The sequence below is a fragment of the Heterocephalus glaber genome, unplaced genomic scaffold, assembly GCF_053883595.1.
Source record: "Heterocephalus glaber isolate CG9 unplaced genomic scaffold, H.glaber_assembly_v1.0 deba00001600, whole genome shotgun sequence".
Classification (NCBI taxonomy): Eukaryota; Metazoa; Chordata; class Mammalia; order Rodentia; family Bathyergidae; genus Heterocephalus; species Heterocephalus glaber.
In genome coordinates, this window is record NW_028258372.1 from 7,758,976 (window position 1) to 7,776,157 (window position 17,182).

The following is a 17,182-nucleotide window of genomic DNA, read 5'->3' on the forward strand; positions in this document are numbered from 1 at the left end:
AGATTTTTAGATTTAAAATGATGTTTCATAGTGGCCTTAATTTTCATTTTTCTGATTACTACTGTGGTCAGGTATCTACAAATGTCTGTCCATCATTTATTTACATTTCTTCTTTTGCAAAGTGCCTTTTAATATCCTTTGTAAATTTTTTTCTGCAGTTGTCTTTGTAGTTATTCTTGACAGTTTCTGGTCATACTAATCTTTGGTCAGTTATATAAAGATCCTTATCAGTGGCTTGTCTGTTTTCTTTTATTTTTGATTAACAAAAGCTTGTGGATTTAATGTAGCTAAATCTGTCAGTATTTTTATGATTAGTACATTTTCTGATTCATACAGTATAAGAAATGAGGCAAAAAATTTTTTTCTCTAAAATTTTCTCTTTAATTTTTTGTTTGGTTTTTCATATTTATGTCTTTTTTGGGGTAGAACTGTGGATTGAACCTAGGGAATGCTGAGCTACATCTTTATACTTCTTTATTTTGAGATAGGTTCTCCCTAAGAGAAGGCCAGGAACTTGTGATCCTTCTGCTTAGGCCTCCTGCAGAACTGGTGTTACAGGCTTGTGCATGGCCAGAGAAGTTCTTATTGCTTAAGAGGGCAGTTTGGTTCTTTTGAGACAATTGATCCTATTTATGGGGCCAGCTTCAGCTCCATTTGTTCCCACTTGGCAGGTTGTTCTGTTTGTAGAGGTGATCTCATCATGTGGTGATCTGTCTGCACAGATTCCCTTGTAATCAAGGTGACCGCAGGTTTAGAATAATGACTGGAGACTTCTATGTTCCAGTCTAGGGGGCCTGCAAACAGTGCTGTAAAAATTGACAGTTGAATGTTCTTGCAGATCTTGAAAAGACCTTAGGTACTTACTCTTCCTTGGTGTCCTCGATGTTGAACGGGATGGGGTAGGGTAAGTGTCTTAGTTACTTTCTCATTGCTTGTACAGAATACCCGACACCCCAGGTTAAAGGAGGAGAGGTTTATTTTGGCTGAGAGTTTGTAGAAGTTTCAGTCCATAGTCAGCTGGCTCTAAGGCAGGGTGGTGTGGCAAAGGAGAAACAGTTCATGGCATGGCAGGCAGAAAGCAGAGTGGCATCAAAGGAATAGGAAGGATTTACCAGATCACACCCACAGTGATCTACCTCTTCCCACCAGGCTTCACCTCCCAGCATCACTTCCAGCTATAAATCCATCAGTGGATCAATCCAGTATTACACCCATAATCCAGTCACTTCCCGAAAACCCCACCTGTGAGTGGATGAGGCTTTGGGGGGAAATAACTGTAGGTAAATATAGGGTTAATAAACCAGTTTTTAGACTTTGTGTGTGTGTGTGGTACCGGGGATCAAACTAGATAGACATTTCTTGAATGACTAATATGCCTATGTGCAGAGCTGAGCAGAAGTCTCACACAAAGTTCAAGGTATTAAAGGAGACAAATACAAAATTAAGGCTTTATCCACTTTCAGTTACTCATGTTGCATCTGTAGGTCCAAGTGAAGAGTCAGAGCCCTTTTAGGAAACTATTTAAGGTCTCAACTGCCTCAATGTGAGATAAGGATTCAGTTTTACTTTTTTCCATATGGCTTACCAGTTGTTCATTTACTAAATAGGCTGTCCTTTCCCCAGTGTTGTGGAGTGTCACTTCTATCATATATCATATTCCATATATGCATGGGTCTGTATCTCAGTTCCTTGAAAACTACGAGAATTTTGATTAAAATTGCATTGAATCTAAAGATCAATTTTTAGGAGAATTGACATCAATGCGATATTGAATCAGATTCTTTCTAATACATATTAGTATTCTGAAGGCACACAAATTTCAAAAGCAGAGCAGATTTTTATTATTTACATACAGCAAATAATAACTGTTAGGGTCTGAGGGGGTTCCCAAAGCAGAGATTAGAAAGCTAAACCCTCCCTACCTGTAGAGTAAGTGGCAGGTTCACTGACTTCCATTGCAGAGAAGAATTTTCAAGATGTGTCAGTAAGAGATGTAAAGGGATATATTAGGAAGAATTTTAGAAATACACACTCACAGAAGTAGTGTGGGCCCTCAAGAGAGACGTGCACTGTCTTTTGGAACTGGAAACATTTATGTTTCTCTTGAGTGGGTGGAAACTTCAGAAAAGACAGCCCATTCCCCAGAATGATAATGGCCCACTTTATAAGTAAAAGGTGGGAACCCTTTTTTTTTTTAAGACAGTTAATGTAAGCATTCTTTGAAGTCTCTCAACTTGTTCCTTTATCTTAAGATCAGGTTCTCCATTTTTACTTTCTCTAAACTAAATTATGAACTTACACAGTATCCTTAAGGAATTTTGAGAGTAATGGATGAAAGGAAAGAAGCATAAATTAACCTTGGGTAACTTTGTGTCCCAGAAGTTGCAGTCTTCTCAAAAGTACAGTTTTAAATATTATGATTTTCCTTGTCTCCTTCCTATCTTTATTTCTTCTTACCTTAATAACCACGTCGCTCCCCTGTGTGCCAGTTTTGACCTCCAAGGCAATGGCCTGAGACATGGCTGGATAAAACTCTACCCATGAGGAAGGAGTCTGTATTGGAAGGAGGAACCTCAAAAACATGTATCCAGGAGTTAATATAGAGGAAAAAGACACATACTTCCTACCCCTCTCAGCCATTTTGAGAGTCTTTCTTGGAAGTCTGAAAAGATAGATCTTGGGTTCTTACTCTAAGCCTTTGGAATGTTAATTAATCATTCCAGAGGACAGATAAACCTGATGTAAACAGCTTCACAAAGAGAAAGTCTCCTTGGTACAAGCTACTTCTTGCTTCATCTTGAAACTATTACCTCCAGAAGATAAATCTCTAGAGTTTTCTCACTATCAAAATTAGTCAGTAACTAATGACTTGCATTTACCAGGTCTCAAGTGTCAGGAAAATTTGTTCAGAAGGGCTAATTATGCAAACACATAACGATAGTTTCTTTGCAGCTCCACAGCATTTTAATCCATAAACATGATATGTTTCCATATATTTAAAGTCATTTAAAATGTTCTTCTATAAAATTTCATACAGGTCTTCTTTGCCTTTCCTTAAATTTATTATTCTATTTTTTTTCGCATTTTAATTTTAAAATTTGTTTCCCTTTCGATTTTTCTGTATTGATTTTGTTCTAACCATATTCCTAAACTCTTAATGAGCTATATTTTAGGTTCTTCGAAATTTTCTGTAAATAATGACAAATTTGTTTCTTCTTTTTGGATTTTTACAACTTGTATCTTTACTAGACTTGCTTCATTAACTAAGATTTCAGTACAATACTGAATAGAAGTAGCAGTAGCCAGCATCCTTGTCCCTGATTTTTTTTAAAAAATGCCTCTGATACTTCACCACTAATGTTTGCTGCTTTTAATAGATTAAAGGAGTTACTCTCTATTTCTATTTTAGTAATCTTTTTTATTAAGAATGAGTAACTAAATTGCATTTCTGTACTTTATGATTCTCCTTTAATAAATTGAGGTGTTGAACTACATTTATAGAGTTTTTCTAATATTAAACCATTGTTACATTTCTGTGTTAAGCCTAAATTGCAATGTATTATTTTCTAAATAGTAATGATAGTATAGGCAACATTTATGTTGCCGATTATCTGTTCTAATAGCACTTTCCTACCGTAATATAAAGTGCTTAACATTTATTAGATGATTTAATCATCATCACAACCCTGTGAGTTAGTTATTATTTTTACCCCAAATTGAGTCGTTTTTCCCTTTGGAAATTATGGAACCAATAACAATACTAAACACCTATTGAGCAGCAAAGGAAGCTTTTATTCTTGGCTAAGAATAGGAGAAATGGGAAATAGAAATCAATGTCTCACTTCTCAAGAAAGGTAAAAGAAATGAGAGGGATAGATAGGTTAAGGGAGGAACCATCCTGTCTTTTCTGAGGATTTGGGTGCCACCTCTTTCTGCTGCTGTTTGGCTTTTGGTGATCATGTCATGACAGTCGCCATTCTCATGGTGATGGGGAATGAGTTATTTACCATGCAAGTAGATTATAGTGAATTAGAGGTTGTCTGGCCTTCACTCTCTGAGCCACCATAGACCCAGTCAGTTTCAGGTAACACCCCTGAGGAGGAATTTCTGGCTAGCCGGATTAGGATGGGACAGAAATTGAGCTAGGTCAAATAGGTAGTACAAGATTAAGGCAGGATAATGTTATTTTACTTCTATTAATCTCATCTTAATAATGGTGAGATTGAGCACTAAGAAGGTAATTTGCTCAAGGTCAGTAGAGAGAAAGTGGTGCAGGTAGAATTTCTACAGAAGGATTCTAGCTCCAGAATTTGTGCATCTCAACTTTTATACATCAGTAGAATGGATTTGCTCATTTTAAAAGATTTTCACCTCTCCTTTATGAATGAGACTGATTTAAAATTTTTTCACTTGGCCTTTCTTGAAATTTTTAATATTAAGATTATTCTAGGGCTGGGGATTTAGCTCAGTGGTTCCGCGGCCTGCCTTGCAAGTGCAAGGTCCTGAATTCGATCCCCAGTACCAAAAAATAAAAGATTATTCTGGATTTATAGAGTGAGTGAGGTAGCATTGCCTCTTTTGTTTTTATTCTCTTGAAGAAGTTGTTTAAGATTATCCTACTGGAGTCACCGCTTTAGTCATCTGACCTGGAAGTTCTGCTCCACCACTGGGAGGTTGGGAAAATTTTGTTAACTTTTGGTTCTGTTACTTTGTTATAGGGCTCTTTAGGTATTCTGTTTCTGAAAATGATTTTGATAAATTGTATTTTTTCTGGAAATTGTTCATTTATATGCTAAATTTCTTGGCACAGAGTTTTTCATCTTCCTCTTATCTTTTTATGCCTTCTAAATTTGTACTTACAGTCTCTTTTTTTTTTCTCAGTATTATTTCCTTGTGCTTTTTATGCTTGTTCCCTTGATTGATTTCAACAGATGTCTATTTTATTATTTTTCTCAAAAGAATCAAGTTTTGGTGTTGTTGATCCTTGTTCTTTATTTCTATTTCATTGCTTTATTCTTTCTCATATTAGGAGAGAAGATAATTGTGTTGTTGTTTCAGGCTATGTGTTTACTCCTAAATGTGGCTTTATTGTATCACCAGGATTTATTGTGTAGTAAACATTTTTGCAATTTTTAATTTTTCTTAATTTTAAATATTTTAATATCCTTTGTGATTTTTTACAATCTATCAGTGAGTTATTTATAAGTGTTTTAAAATTTCAGTTTTTGGAGTTATATGTTGTATTGATGATTTACAATTTAATAGCAATATTATTAAAGAATTTGATTTATATATCTCTTCTTTGAAAGCTAATGAGACTTGCTTTATGTTCTAGATTGTTTTATTAAAATTTTCTGAGTGGGTTTTTGAAGAGTGTATGTTTCCAATACAGGGTACCAGCTTCTATACATATGAATCTTGTTGATAGAAGTTTTCACATCTTTACACCATTTACTCAGTTTACATATTAATGATTAAGAAATCGAACTTTCTTATCATTGTGATGTATTTACCATTTTCACTGAAGCTCTACTAATTTCTTTTTAATATATTTCGAGACTCTTACAGAATGCACTAAAGTTAAAAATGCTATTTCTTCCTAGTATATTGTATTTTATTATTGTGTGGTGATGTTCCCTATCCCTAATAATGCTTTTTCTACTAAGGTCTAGATTTTGTATCTTAATCTGGTATAACAAATTGCCTTTAACTGGTGAGTTTAGACCTTTTCTATTTCTTTTGGTAACTAATATATATAGATATATTTTTGCCTCTTTACTTTTTGCTTTTGGTTTTTCATACTTTATTAATGCATCATTTTTCTGCATCCTTTTTAAAAAAGTTTTAATTGTAGTAAATTCATATAATATTTTCCATCTTGATCATTTTAAAATGCACAGTTTAGTAATGTTAAGTGCATATTGTTGTACAGCCAATCTCCACAATTCTTTTTATTTTACAAAATCACATAAGTTGTTGTTTCCTTGTTCAGATTTTTCTTTCTAGCTTTTTGGTAATTATTTCTAAATTTAATATCTTAAACTATTCCCCCCCAAACAATTAAAAGGTTTTAATTCTATTACCTCTTCCCAGTTTTTGTGCTGTTTTTTGACACATATTTTAATAGTTATGTGCTTTTACTGTACAAATCAGACATTTTTCTAATGGTCATATATATACATTTCTTCATGTTCACATTCATGTTTACCAGTTTCTCACCCTTTCAGCCTTGCATTAGACCTTTCTTATAAAACAGTGCCCTTCCTGGATACAAAGCTGTAGAAGTCTCTAGTGCAGATGTGATTGTAGTACACTCTGTCATTGGAAAGTAATTTTTCTTCATGTTCAGTTTGTTAATCTCTTTGAAAGTATTTTTCCACAGTTTCTATTATTTATGCTTGTTTTGAGTTGAATCTTTTTTTTTTTTTAAGTAGAAAAGTTGCCCCTTTTTCCCTCTCTAATTTCTTTAGGGTATTTCATTTCTCTGGCATTATCTGGTTTTATTTTTTGAACATTTCTGCCTTTGAGTTTCTTTTTCTTCATAAATACAGAGCTTTCTATATTGGTAGATTCATGTTTTTGAACACTTTTTTCATTTCTAAATATTCTATAGAATTCATTTATAAATCTGCTTGATCATTTTAATCTTTTGTTATTTTTCCATTTTTATAGTTTCTTGTTTTATTACTTCAGATATTTCATACATAGCCATCTTTAAGTTGGTATGGGATCATTCTAATATCCAGATACCTTTGCTAGTTGTTTTGTTTATTGTTTCCATTTGATTATGGTGGTTTGTTCTCTAGGCATTTGGGGATCGGTTTCTGTGAGCTCATATTTGTTTGCTGTTAGTGTGTGAAAAAAAAAATTTTTGTTAAGGTTTTTCCCCCAAAAAAAGATCAGTTTGGTTTGGTTTGGTTGGGTTGGGTTTTTTTGGTAAGGAAGCAGGCAGTTGCACTGATCCTAGTCTTTTGTGGCCCCTCTGAATCAAGGAGTCTCAGGCTTACTTTTCACCTCCTTGCTACTTAGTCTCCACATTATTATTATTTGGAATTATTTAGTTTATTTTTTAAAAAATTTCAAAAGTTTTTATTAAATTTCACAAAAATCTTTATTTTGACCATTATATCTTGTATTCCTGTACTCTCTACCCAGTTGTGGAAACCTAGTTAATTTAGCTCCTCTCTTGAATTTATGTTAGCATAGACATTGAGAATATAATTAGGGCACCATGCCCTTATTATCTGTTTACAAGTAGTTTATTTCCTTTAATTTTGTCCTGAGGTGAATAATTTTGGCACTTCTTGACTTAAAAATAGGTACTTTGATGGCCAAATTTGGTCTTTAGGTTGCAGACTTGGTAACTTATATTCTTTTTACAAAACTGTAGGAACTAGTCCAGGCTAGTGAGCGATTAAAAAACCAATCCAAAGAGCTGAAAGACGCACACTGTCAGAGGAAACTGGCCATGCAGGAATTCATGGAGATCAATGAGCGACTAACAGAATTGCACACCCAAAAACAGAAACTTGCTCGCCATGTCCGAGATAAGGAAGAAGAGGTGGACCTGGTGATGCAAAAAGTTGAAAGCTTAAGGCAAGAACTGCGCAGAACAGAAAGAGCCAAAAAAGAGGTTAGTAGTCAGGCAAATTTTGTAGTGCTCATTCGGTAGTGATTAAAGTTGCTTTTTGAGACTAGTGAAATAATACATATTTTAGTCTTTAATTTTTTAAAACAATTATTTTTACAGTTTTTAAATATTTACATGAATTTCAACATTTGAATTATTTTCCTATTAAAATGTAAATTCCCATGGGGAAAATATGTTGTTTGAAAAATTATAAATGTGAAATCTTTTTGTTTTTTTCATTTTAAAGTTGGAAGTTCATACTGAAGCTCTAGTTGCTGAGTCATCTAAAGACAGGAAACTACGTGAGCAGAGCGAGTATTATTCTAAGCAACTGGAAAATGAATTGGAAGGACTGAAGGTACATTTTTATTTCATATTTATTACTCTTAATTTTCTTCTTTTTAGATTTGATAGGTGTGTTATGTACTCTTTGATGTAGAGTGAAAAGAAGCTATCCTTCAAACCTTAGATGCTTCTCATTCACTGGTAGGAAGCTGGTATAGATTTTCTTGTCATGCTGATAAAAGAGAATACTATGTTTAGTGAGGAGTAGGAATCTACTGGCTGAATAACATGTATTGGTAATCTCCACAAGAATTGTGATAAGATGTATTATCCCCTCCCCATCTGCCTTGTAAATGACTTAGGAGAGGCTCAGACAGCTTTGCAGACACTTGTCTTAGTTGGGATGAGATGATAGTAGGCACAAGCTAACACATTTCAGCAGAAGTTGCTTTGCAAGGAAAATTCTCAAGTCCTTTCTCAAGTCAGACTGCTTAGTTTTAACTTCTAGTTTCACCAGTTACTAGCTGTGTAACATTGAAACAAACACCTACCCTCTTTATCCTCTAATTTTCTCATTCATAAAATCCTATTTCATGTCAGGAGTACATACACACACAAGTCCACAGTAATCATTAGTATAGTAATAGTATTACATATGTCAAAGAAAGTTTCAGAATCAACTTGAATAATATTTCACGAAGTCCAGGTGCTCATGTGCTGCCTTCGAATTCTGTTAATAATTGTAGCATAACTCTTATTAATGTCTTATTCACACTATCTCCCCACCTAAACTGTGACATTGCTTATGGAAAACACAGATAGTTATATTATTAACCTGGTTCTGGGCCAGATGTTTATTACTTGTTCAATACGTGTGTTAAATCAATAAATGAATCATGTGAGAGAGTTAGAAACAACTTACTGTTCCTCTGACAATTGTGTATGTGTCTACAAGTAATGTTCTTCGTCTGCTACAAATAGAAATGTAAACTCTAGATTTGATTTCTTATTTTTGTTTTAGAGATTTATTTATTTTGGTTCATGAACTCAGAGCCCTGGTTAGCTTTACAAATTAAAAATGTAATCTATACATAAGGTGTGATTGAAAAATATGGTATTTATATAAATTTTAAAAATTTATTCCAGTAAAGTACACATTGCCATTAATCTCCATCAAGATACTCCCTCCAGCTTTGAACACACTTTTCCCATTATTCTTGCCACCTTCTGAAGCACTTTTGGAAATCTTTTGTGAGCATTTTTAGTTGCATTGTTGTGGCTCCCTCAACATCCTCAATCAATTTAAAATGTTTACCTTGAAAGAATGGTTACTTTGACTTTGAGAATTAGCCAGAAGTTGCACAGTACCAGATCTTGTGAATAAGGTTGATGAGGACATACTGTAACATTTTTACGAGCCTGCGTTTTCATTGGATGGCACTTGGCAGCAGCCTTCACTACATTTTTTATCATACTTCATTAAGACAGTCACAAAAGAGAATTCCCAGAATGATTGGATGATCTGGGGGTGGTGACACACACCTGTAATCCCAGCACATAGGAGGCTGAGGCAGGAGGATGGTCACATGTTCAAGGCCAGCCTGGGCTATATAGTGAGTTCAAGGTCAGACTGAACTACATAGCAAAACCTTGTCTCAGAAAATCCAGAATGATTGGGTAAATGTTCTCAAAGTGAGGGGAAGTATTTTGAGGGGAGGCAATGGCAAAGTGTTTTTACTATAATAAATTTTAAAAATTTAAACATCATCCCCTTTTATATTAGTATATTTTTATGATACATAATAAATACATTTTATCTTATTTTTTGATCACTCCATGTCACCTAGCCCTGTGGAGCAGGATTAGCATACAGAAGTAATTACTGTCACAGATGTTTTTCACTCAGGGTCTGCTTTGTTTCCAGGACTGTTCTAGGTGCTTTGAATAATAAAAAAGAAAAAGAAAAAAGACCTATAAAATACACACTGGAGGAAATCTTGGGCATTGTTTGTATTTAAGAAATTGTTCTAAGCCCAAGGTTTTCAACTTTGAATGCCATGTTTTATCTAGTAGTTTGCTGGAGGTTTATTGTCTGTGATAAATACTGCTGCACCATAAACTCTGAATCACATATATTTTCCTACTTGTCCAAACACTCATAAATTTGAGGTAATAATAGAGTTACCAAGTAAATAATGCATTTAAAGAGTTTAGAACAGAGCCTGACACACATTAAAGTTCAATAAGTATTTGCTATGATTATGACCATACTGTAATTTCCTTAGGATATTTCTAAAAGTGGAGTTTCTTGGACAAGAAATAACACAAATATAATTTTTAAAGATATTGTGGCTCTTTTAAAAATGATAGGAGTTTTTACTACGTGAAGAGTAATTTTCAGCAGACTCAAAGGAAGAAGTAAGTAATTCTACAATAAGAATTAGAGATGTCAATATCCCAATTCTAGTAATGGATAGAACATGTAGACAGAAAGTCAATAGTATATTCAGGTTTTGAACCACACTATAATCAACTAGATTTAGCCAATGTAGTGGCTTCCACTGCAAAACAGCAAAATTACACTTTACAAGTACATATTGCAGACTCTCCAGTATTGACCATATGTTAGGCCACAAAATGAGTCTCAGTATATGTAAAAAGATTGAAGCTATACAGACTATCTTTTCCAACCACAATGGAATGGAATAGGCAATCAGTAGTACAAGAAAAATTAGAAAATACTTAGAGAAGAGTAAAAGTGAAAACACAATATACCAGAACTTGTAGGGTATAGAGAAGGCAGTACTGCAAGGGTAATTTATAGCTGTAAATGCCTATATTAAAAAAGAAAAAAGAAACCAGTAACCTAATTTTGTACCTTAAGGAACTAGGAAGAGAAGAACTAAACCCAAAGACAGGAGAAGGAAATAAATAGTAAAAATTAGACCAAACATAAAATAGAGAATAGAAACATAAAAGAATCAGTGAAACCAAAAAGTTCTTTGAGAACATCAACAGAGTTGACAAACCTTTAGTTAAGAGAGGAAGAAAGGGAATGGAAATAATTAATGTCAGAAACGAAAGTGGATACTTTATTACCTGTCAACAGAAAGTAAAAGAATTATGATGTTACTATGAATGACTATATGCTCACAAAGTCAATAACCTATATAAAAGGGACAAATACCTAGGACACGATAACCTAAAATGAGTCAAGATGAAAGAGTTAACACCAGTCCATCTTGAAATCTTGCAACTGCAGAAGAGGAGTAAACAGTTCCCAATTCATTCTGTGAGGTCAACATTATCCTGAATACCAAAGCCAGATAAAAACATCACAAGAAAATTATAGACCAACATTCCTTTTGAATATTGATATACAAATTCTTAACAGAGTACTAGCATATTGAATCCAAAAGCGAATTTCAAGAATGATACACCATGATTAAGTAGGGTATGGCCCAGAAATGCAAAGGTTTCTAACAGAAGAAAACCAATCAATGTAATGTATCACATTAATGGACCCCCCCCCAAAAATCACATGATCATTTTAATTGGTGCATGAAAGTAATTTTACAGAATTCAACATTCTTTTATGATCAACATTCTCAGAAAATGAGATAAAAGAGGACATACTCAATATGATAAAAGACATTTTTATAAACTCACTGGTAACATTATACTGTGGAGAAAGACTGAAAGCCTTCCCTATAAGATCAGAAATTAGGCTAGAATGCCCATTTTCACTGTTGCTGTTTATTGCTCTTTATTGGAGATTCTAGCCAGAAGAGTTATACAAGAAAAAGAAATGGAAAGCATCCAAATTGAAAAGGAAGAACTTAAACTATCTCCCATCATAGATGACCTGATCCTATGTTTAGAGAATCCCAAAGACTAAACAAGAAAGATATTACAGCTTATAGACAAATTCCCAAAGTTGCAAAGTATAAGATCAATAACAAAAATCAATTGTTTCTGCAAGCCAGCAACAATCTGCAAAGGAAATTAAGAAAGCAGTTCTATATTAAATAGCATATAAAAACCTAAAATATCTCTAAATGAATTTAACCAAGGGAGTTAAAAACTGAAAATCACAATACATTGCAGAAAAGAATTAAGACCTAAATAAATGGGAAGACATCCCATGTTGATACTGTTATTTATCAAGTAATGTATTAATATTCAGATTATATAAAGAACTTTTACAACTCAACAAAAAGATGAACAACTCAATCAAAAATGGTCGAAGGACTTGAACAGATATTTCCAAAGGAAATACACAAAGAAAAGAAAAATTTTCCAAAGAAAAATTCTTAACATCATTAATCATTAGGGAAATGCAAATTAAAACCAAAATGAGATATTTTACCTTCTAGTATGGCTAAATTAGAAGAAAAGAAGGAAGGAAGAAAAGGAGAGAGAAAGAAAAAGTAAAAAATTGATGGGAAGGATGTAGAGAAATTGAAATCCTTGGACAGAGCTTATTGGAATATAAAATTTATTTATTTATTTTTTGGTATCAGGGATCGAACTCGGGTCCTTGCGCTTGCGAGGCAGGTGGCAGAACCACTGAGCTAAATCCCCGGCTATTGGAATATAAAATTATATAGCCTCTTTTGTAAACAAGTTGTTGGTTCTGCAAAAAGACAAATAACTATCACATGACATAGCAATTTGACTTCTAGGTATATACTGAAAAGATTTGGGAAAAAAAAGGCTCTAAAATATACTTTACACCAGTATTCATTTAAGTATTATTGCAGTAGCAAAAAGGTAGAAGCAACCCAAGTGTCTTTTAACAACATTTGAATAAACATTGCATGGTACATACATGGAGTGTCATATCAGTCAGCTATACAAGTGAATGATGTTCTAATATATGATACAGCATGGCTGATTCTTGAAAACATTAAGTGAAACATGCGAGAGAAAAGGACAAATAATGTATGCAGTATTCAGTTGTCTAAAATTATCAAATTCATTTTTTTTTGGTACCGGGGATCCAACTCGGGACCTTGTGTTTGGGAGGCAGGCAGCGGAACCACTGAGCTAAATCCCCAGCCCCTGGAATTATCAAATTCTTAAAGTAGAAAGTAGAATAGAGGTTACCAGGGTCTGGTAGAGGGGAAAGTAGAGTTAATTCTTCATTGTTACAAAATTTTTCTTTAGGATGATAAAGTTTTGGAAAGATATATTGACGAGGCAAAATATTGCAAATGTAATTAATGCCACTGAATTGTATGCTTAAAATGATTACAATGGAAAATTGTGTTAAATATATTTACTACTTAAAAAATTAATGTAATATGCCAATAACCAAGACAATTGAACTTTACATTGGGTAAATTATATGGTGTGTGAATTATCGTGTGAAAATAATTTTTAAAAGAATATTTTATATTTATTACCATATGTTGCTAGTTTTTATCCCCCCATTGTGTTAGTTTTCTAGGACTGCTATTAAAAAATAACACAAACTATCTTAAAAATAAAAAATGCATTATCTCAGTTCAAGAAGGCTAGAATTTCAGCATTAACTTGTTGGCAGAATTAGCTTCTGATAATTACTGGTAAACTTTGGTGTTGCTTGACTTAGAGATCCATCAACCACATCTGCCTTCATGTTCACATGGAGTTGTCCCTATGTGTGTGTCTTGATGCCCAAATCACTCCTTTTTATAAGGACACATTTATGTTGGATTTCATTTCAACTTTCTTCTCTGAAAGACTATTTTTAAATGAAGTCACATTTTGAGATACTAGTAGTTAGGCCTTCAACATACGAATTTTGGGAAGACAGTTCAATATACAACATTTGTATTTTTCACCCAACAATGTAGTAAGCATTTTTTTTATTCAAAATTATCACAAACATACTTTCAATTATTACAAATAGTCAACAGGAATACCCACATAGCCAGTTCTTTATAATTATATTTTTAACTTTTTTCTTTTGTAGCATAATTGCCATGAACACCTTTATCTACTGCTTTTCTGTATTATCTTCTTAAAAGTGATACCTGAAAATGAACAGAAAAATTAACAGAATTTAACAGATCATTTTTAGACATTTCATAAATACAACAAATCTTTGTAAATATGAGAGGCCAAAAAAGTTGTGATTTTTTTTTTCTCCGTTTCTTTGTTTCTTATGGATTATTAGTCATGTCTTTTCTTTGTGAATTTTTCAGTTAAGTTTTTTGGCCCATTTAATTTTGTAGTCCTAATGTTTTTCCTTATCAATTCTTATAAACTTGTTACACAGTAAAAATTTTACATTTTCTTATATTGTCCTCAGCATTTCTAGTAATGCTTCAAAGCTTAGTTTATCCTTCTCTTTCTAGAGTTTTTAAAAATATTTAATTTTACTTTCCTTTGGATGTTGTTCCAGGGGATCTGTAAGTACTTTAACACTTTGATCTATTTAGAATTTGTTTTGCTAAATCGTAGGAAATGAGATGTTTTGTTCTTTTATAGTTAGCTGGTGATTTTAGTTCCATTTATTAATCGATACCTTCCTAAGTAACTAAAATGTTTTGTACATATATTAAATTATTTTGGGGTGATCTATTACTGTGATACTTTGTTAATGGCTTATAGATTTTTATTTCTGAGATGAATATCCCTTTTCCTTTTTAAGATTTTCTTTGATATTTTTAATAATTTATTCTTGTCTACCAACCAGAAACATTTGTTGCCATCCTCTGCTATTCCCCAGCATTTCTTCCATATTTAAAAAGAACACCCCCACCCCCATACAGGGATCAAACGCAGGACCTTTCACTTGCGGTGCAGGCACAACACCACTGAGCTAAGTCCCCGGCCCCCAAAAAAGAACTTTTTATTAGAATTACATAGAAGAAAATTTGAAAAATATTGAATACATGTTATATTTGATCTTCTCTTTCAAATACTTGGTATTTTTCTATTTTGTTTCAATCTGCTGTGTCTTTCATAAAGACTCAATAGTTTTTTAATATGTCAGAAATTTCCATAGTTCCATATGTGTGTGTATATTAGCATTTGGTGTTTTTTTGTTTTGGGGGGGTTTTTTGATACCAGGGATCAAACTCAGGACCTTGCGCTTGCAAGGCAGGTGGCAGAACCACTGAGCAAAATCCCTGGCCCCTACATTTGGTGTTTTTTATTTGACTCTACTGTTAATGAAATTTTATTATATTCTCTTAATGCTTATTTTAATATTTAGAAGTATTGCTGACTAGTGTTTACTTATAATATTGTTTGATTGAACTTTGTTCTACCCTTCATTATATTCATTTATGTCTGGGTAAATGGAAATTATTTTATTACAATACTTCTTTTTACAATACCAATTTCTGTTTGCAGCTTCACTTATTGGTCAGATAGGATATCTAAAATTAATATTATACAAGAATGATGATGGAAGACATCCTTCTGTTGACATTTCTGAATTTATTGGATGTACTTTTGATGTTTCACCAGTATTTTGCCTGATTCAAAATGGATACTGTTTTTTTAATTAGACTTACTGAACTCCTTTATAAATGGTTTTATTGTGAGATGTGGAATAGTATTTGCAATTATTATGAAAGTTTATCAGGTACTTTCAGATAAGGATAACGACTAAAGCATTTGGATTTTAAAATTTAATCTATCAAATTAATGCATTTATTAGGAAGTTTACTAATATTAAATTACCTTCTTTACCTACAGTAAAAGCTATTATTTTGTGGTAGTTCTTTTATATAGTTTCATTTTTTAGTATTTTATTTTGCTTTTTTACTTTATTATTAATAAGTGATATACAACTCTAACTTTAACTGGTGGCATCTTTATTAGGTTTTTTTTTTTCAGGAGAATTTTTCTTTGAAATATCTTATACATTCTCTTGCTAACCTAACAGCCAACCACACAGAACAGCAAAGTTAAAATGTTTCTCAGGTGATTAGAAAACTGAAAGAGTCGGTGCTGCAAATATCAATTTAGGCATCACTTTCACAGAGATGCATAGGAGCAAGAATCTGACTTGTTCTGGCTCTTAGTTGAAGCAGTTTTGCATCCCAGGCCACTTCAGAAACCACTGAGGAGTGGGCTGGGGATTTAGCTCAGTGGTGCCACCACCTGCCTCACAAGCACAAGGTCTGGAGTTCGATCCCTGGTACCAAAAAAAAAGAAAGAAAGAAACCACTGAGGAATCTGGACCTAGCACATACGTCTTGTCTTGTCTTTTTTTTTCTTTATTTTATTTTATGATACTGGGGATTGACCCTAGGGCCTTTGCACTGAGCTGCATCCTCAGCTCTCTGTCTATACATCTATCTATCTATATATATTGAGACAAGGTTTCGATAATTTGCTCGGGCTGAGCTTAAACTTGTGATCCTCCTGCCTGAGCCTCTGAGTCAGGGAGTATAGGCATGTGCCACCAAGCCTGACAAGTCTTTTCTTAATAAATGGTTGAATATTACAGAGGGTGCCCACACCCTCACACCCTCCCCACCCAGGGCATTTTTTGCTGGCCCACATCAGTTCCTTTACTCGTTTTAAATTATATACCTCACATGTAAAGAGCCAGGACATTTTTCTTTCAACTTTAAATCAACTACCTTGCCAGTTTTTCTGCCCTTATGACTAGCTTCAGAAAGGACATGGTATGCTCCAGCTCTTAGCTACTTGTTGTCAATAAACCTAAACCTATAGGCATTTTTACACTTGATCTTAGCCAAAAGGCCGAGAAGCGATTAGGCATTTTAGTGTCAAAAGCTTTATTGTTGTTCACTTGGACAAACAGGTTAGAACCAATTAAATGACCTTTGTAAGTTACTAAGCTCAAGAAGTCTCGGTCATCATCTCTGGTCTGTGTGTTTCGGTTTACCTTTGCGGCAGTAGCTAGGGGCTTTGCATTTCTTTTCTATTACTGAAAGGCCATTTTTACCTATTTCCTGAAAGGGTGGATTTCAAACAAATTTCTCCTCCTTTTTCTTGTCCTACCTAAAAGCCAAGAGACCTACCTTGTTGGTTTTTTGTTTTTGGTACCAGGGATTGAACTCAGGATCTCTTGTGTTTGCAAGGCAGGCAGCTGAACCACTGAGCTCAATCCCCGGCCAACCTACCATATATATTTTTATGGTATAGATATGAAAATGTTACTATAGACATTTGTCATTTTCCTGGACTGTTGCAAAAACCCCTTTCTTTTCTTTTTGTTTCTTTTATCCCCCATTTTAATCTTTTAAAAACAGAAATGTGCTTTAAAAGCTTTCTGACAGTTCTTAATGGGATATA

The 17,182-nt window shown here is 33.6% G+C and overlaps 1 protein-coding gene across 23 annotated transcripts in view; it reads left to right on the plus strand.

Annotated features, from left to right (window-relative positions):
- Cdc42bpa (CDC42 binding protein kinase alpha) overlaps positions 1–17,182 on the plus strand; it is a 277,951-nt gene that overhangs the window by 177,829 nt on the left and 82,940 nt on the right. For 20 of the 23 annotated variants that reach the window (XM_087194275.1, XM_087194284.1, XM_087194283.1 and 17 more), the window contains 2 exons: positions 7,391–7,633; positions 7,878–7,988. In XM_087194275.1, coding sequence (XP_087050401.1) covers positions 7,391–7,633; positions 7,878–7,988 — 354 coding nt within the window. The remainder of the gene's footprint in view (positions 1–7,390; positions 7,634–7,877; positions 7,989–17,182) is intronic. The other 3 variants (XM_087194287.1, XM_087194295.1, XM_087194297.1) reach the window with 1 other exon arrangement.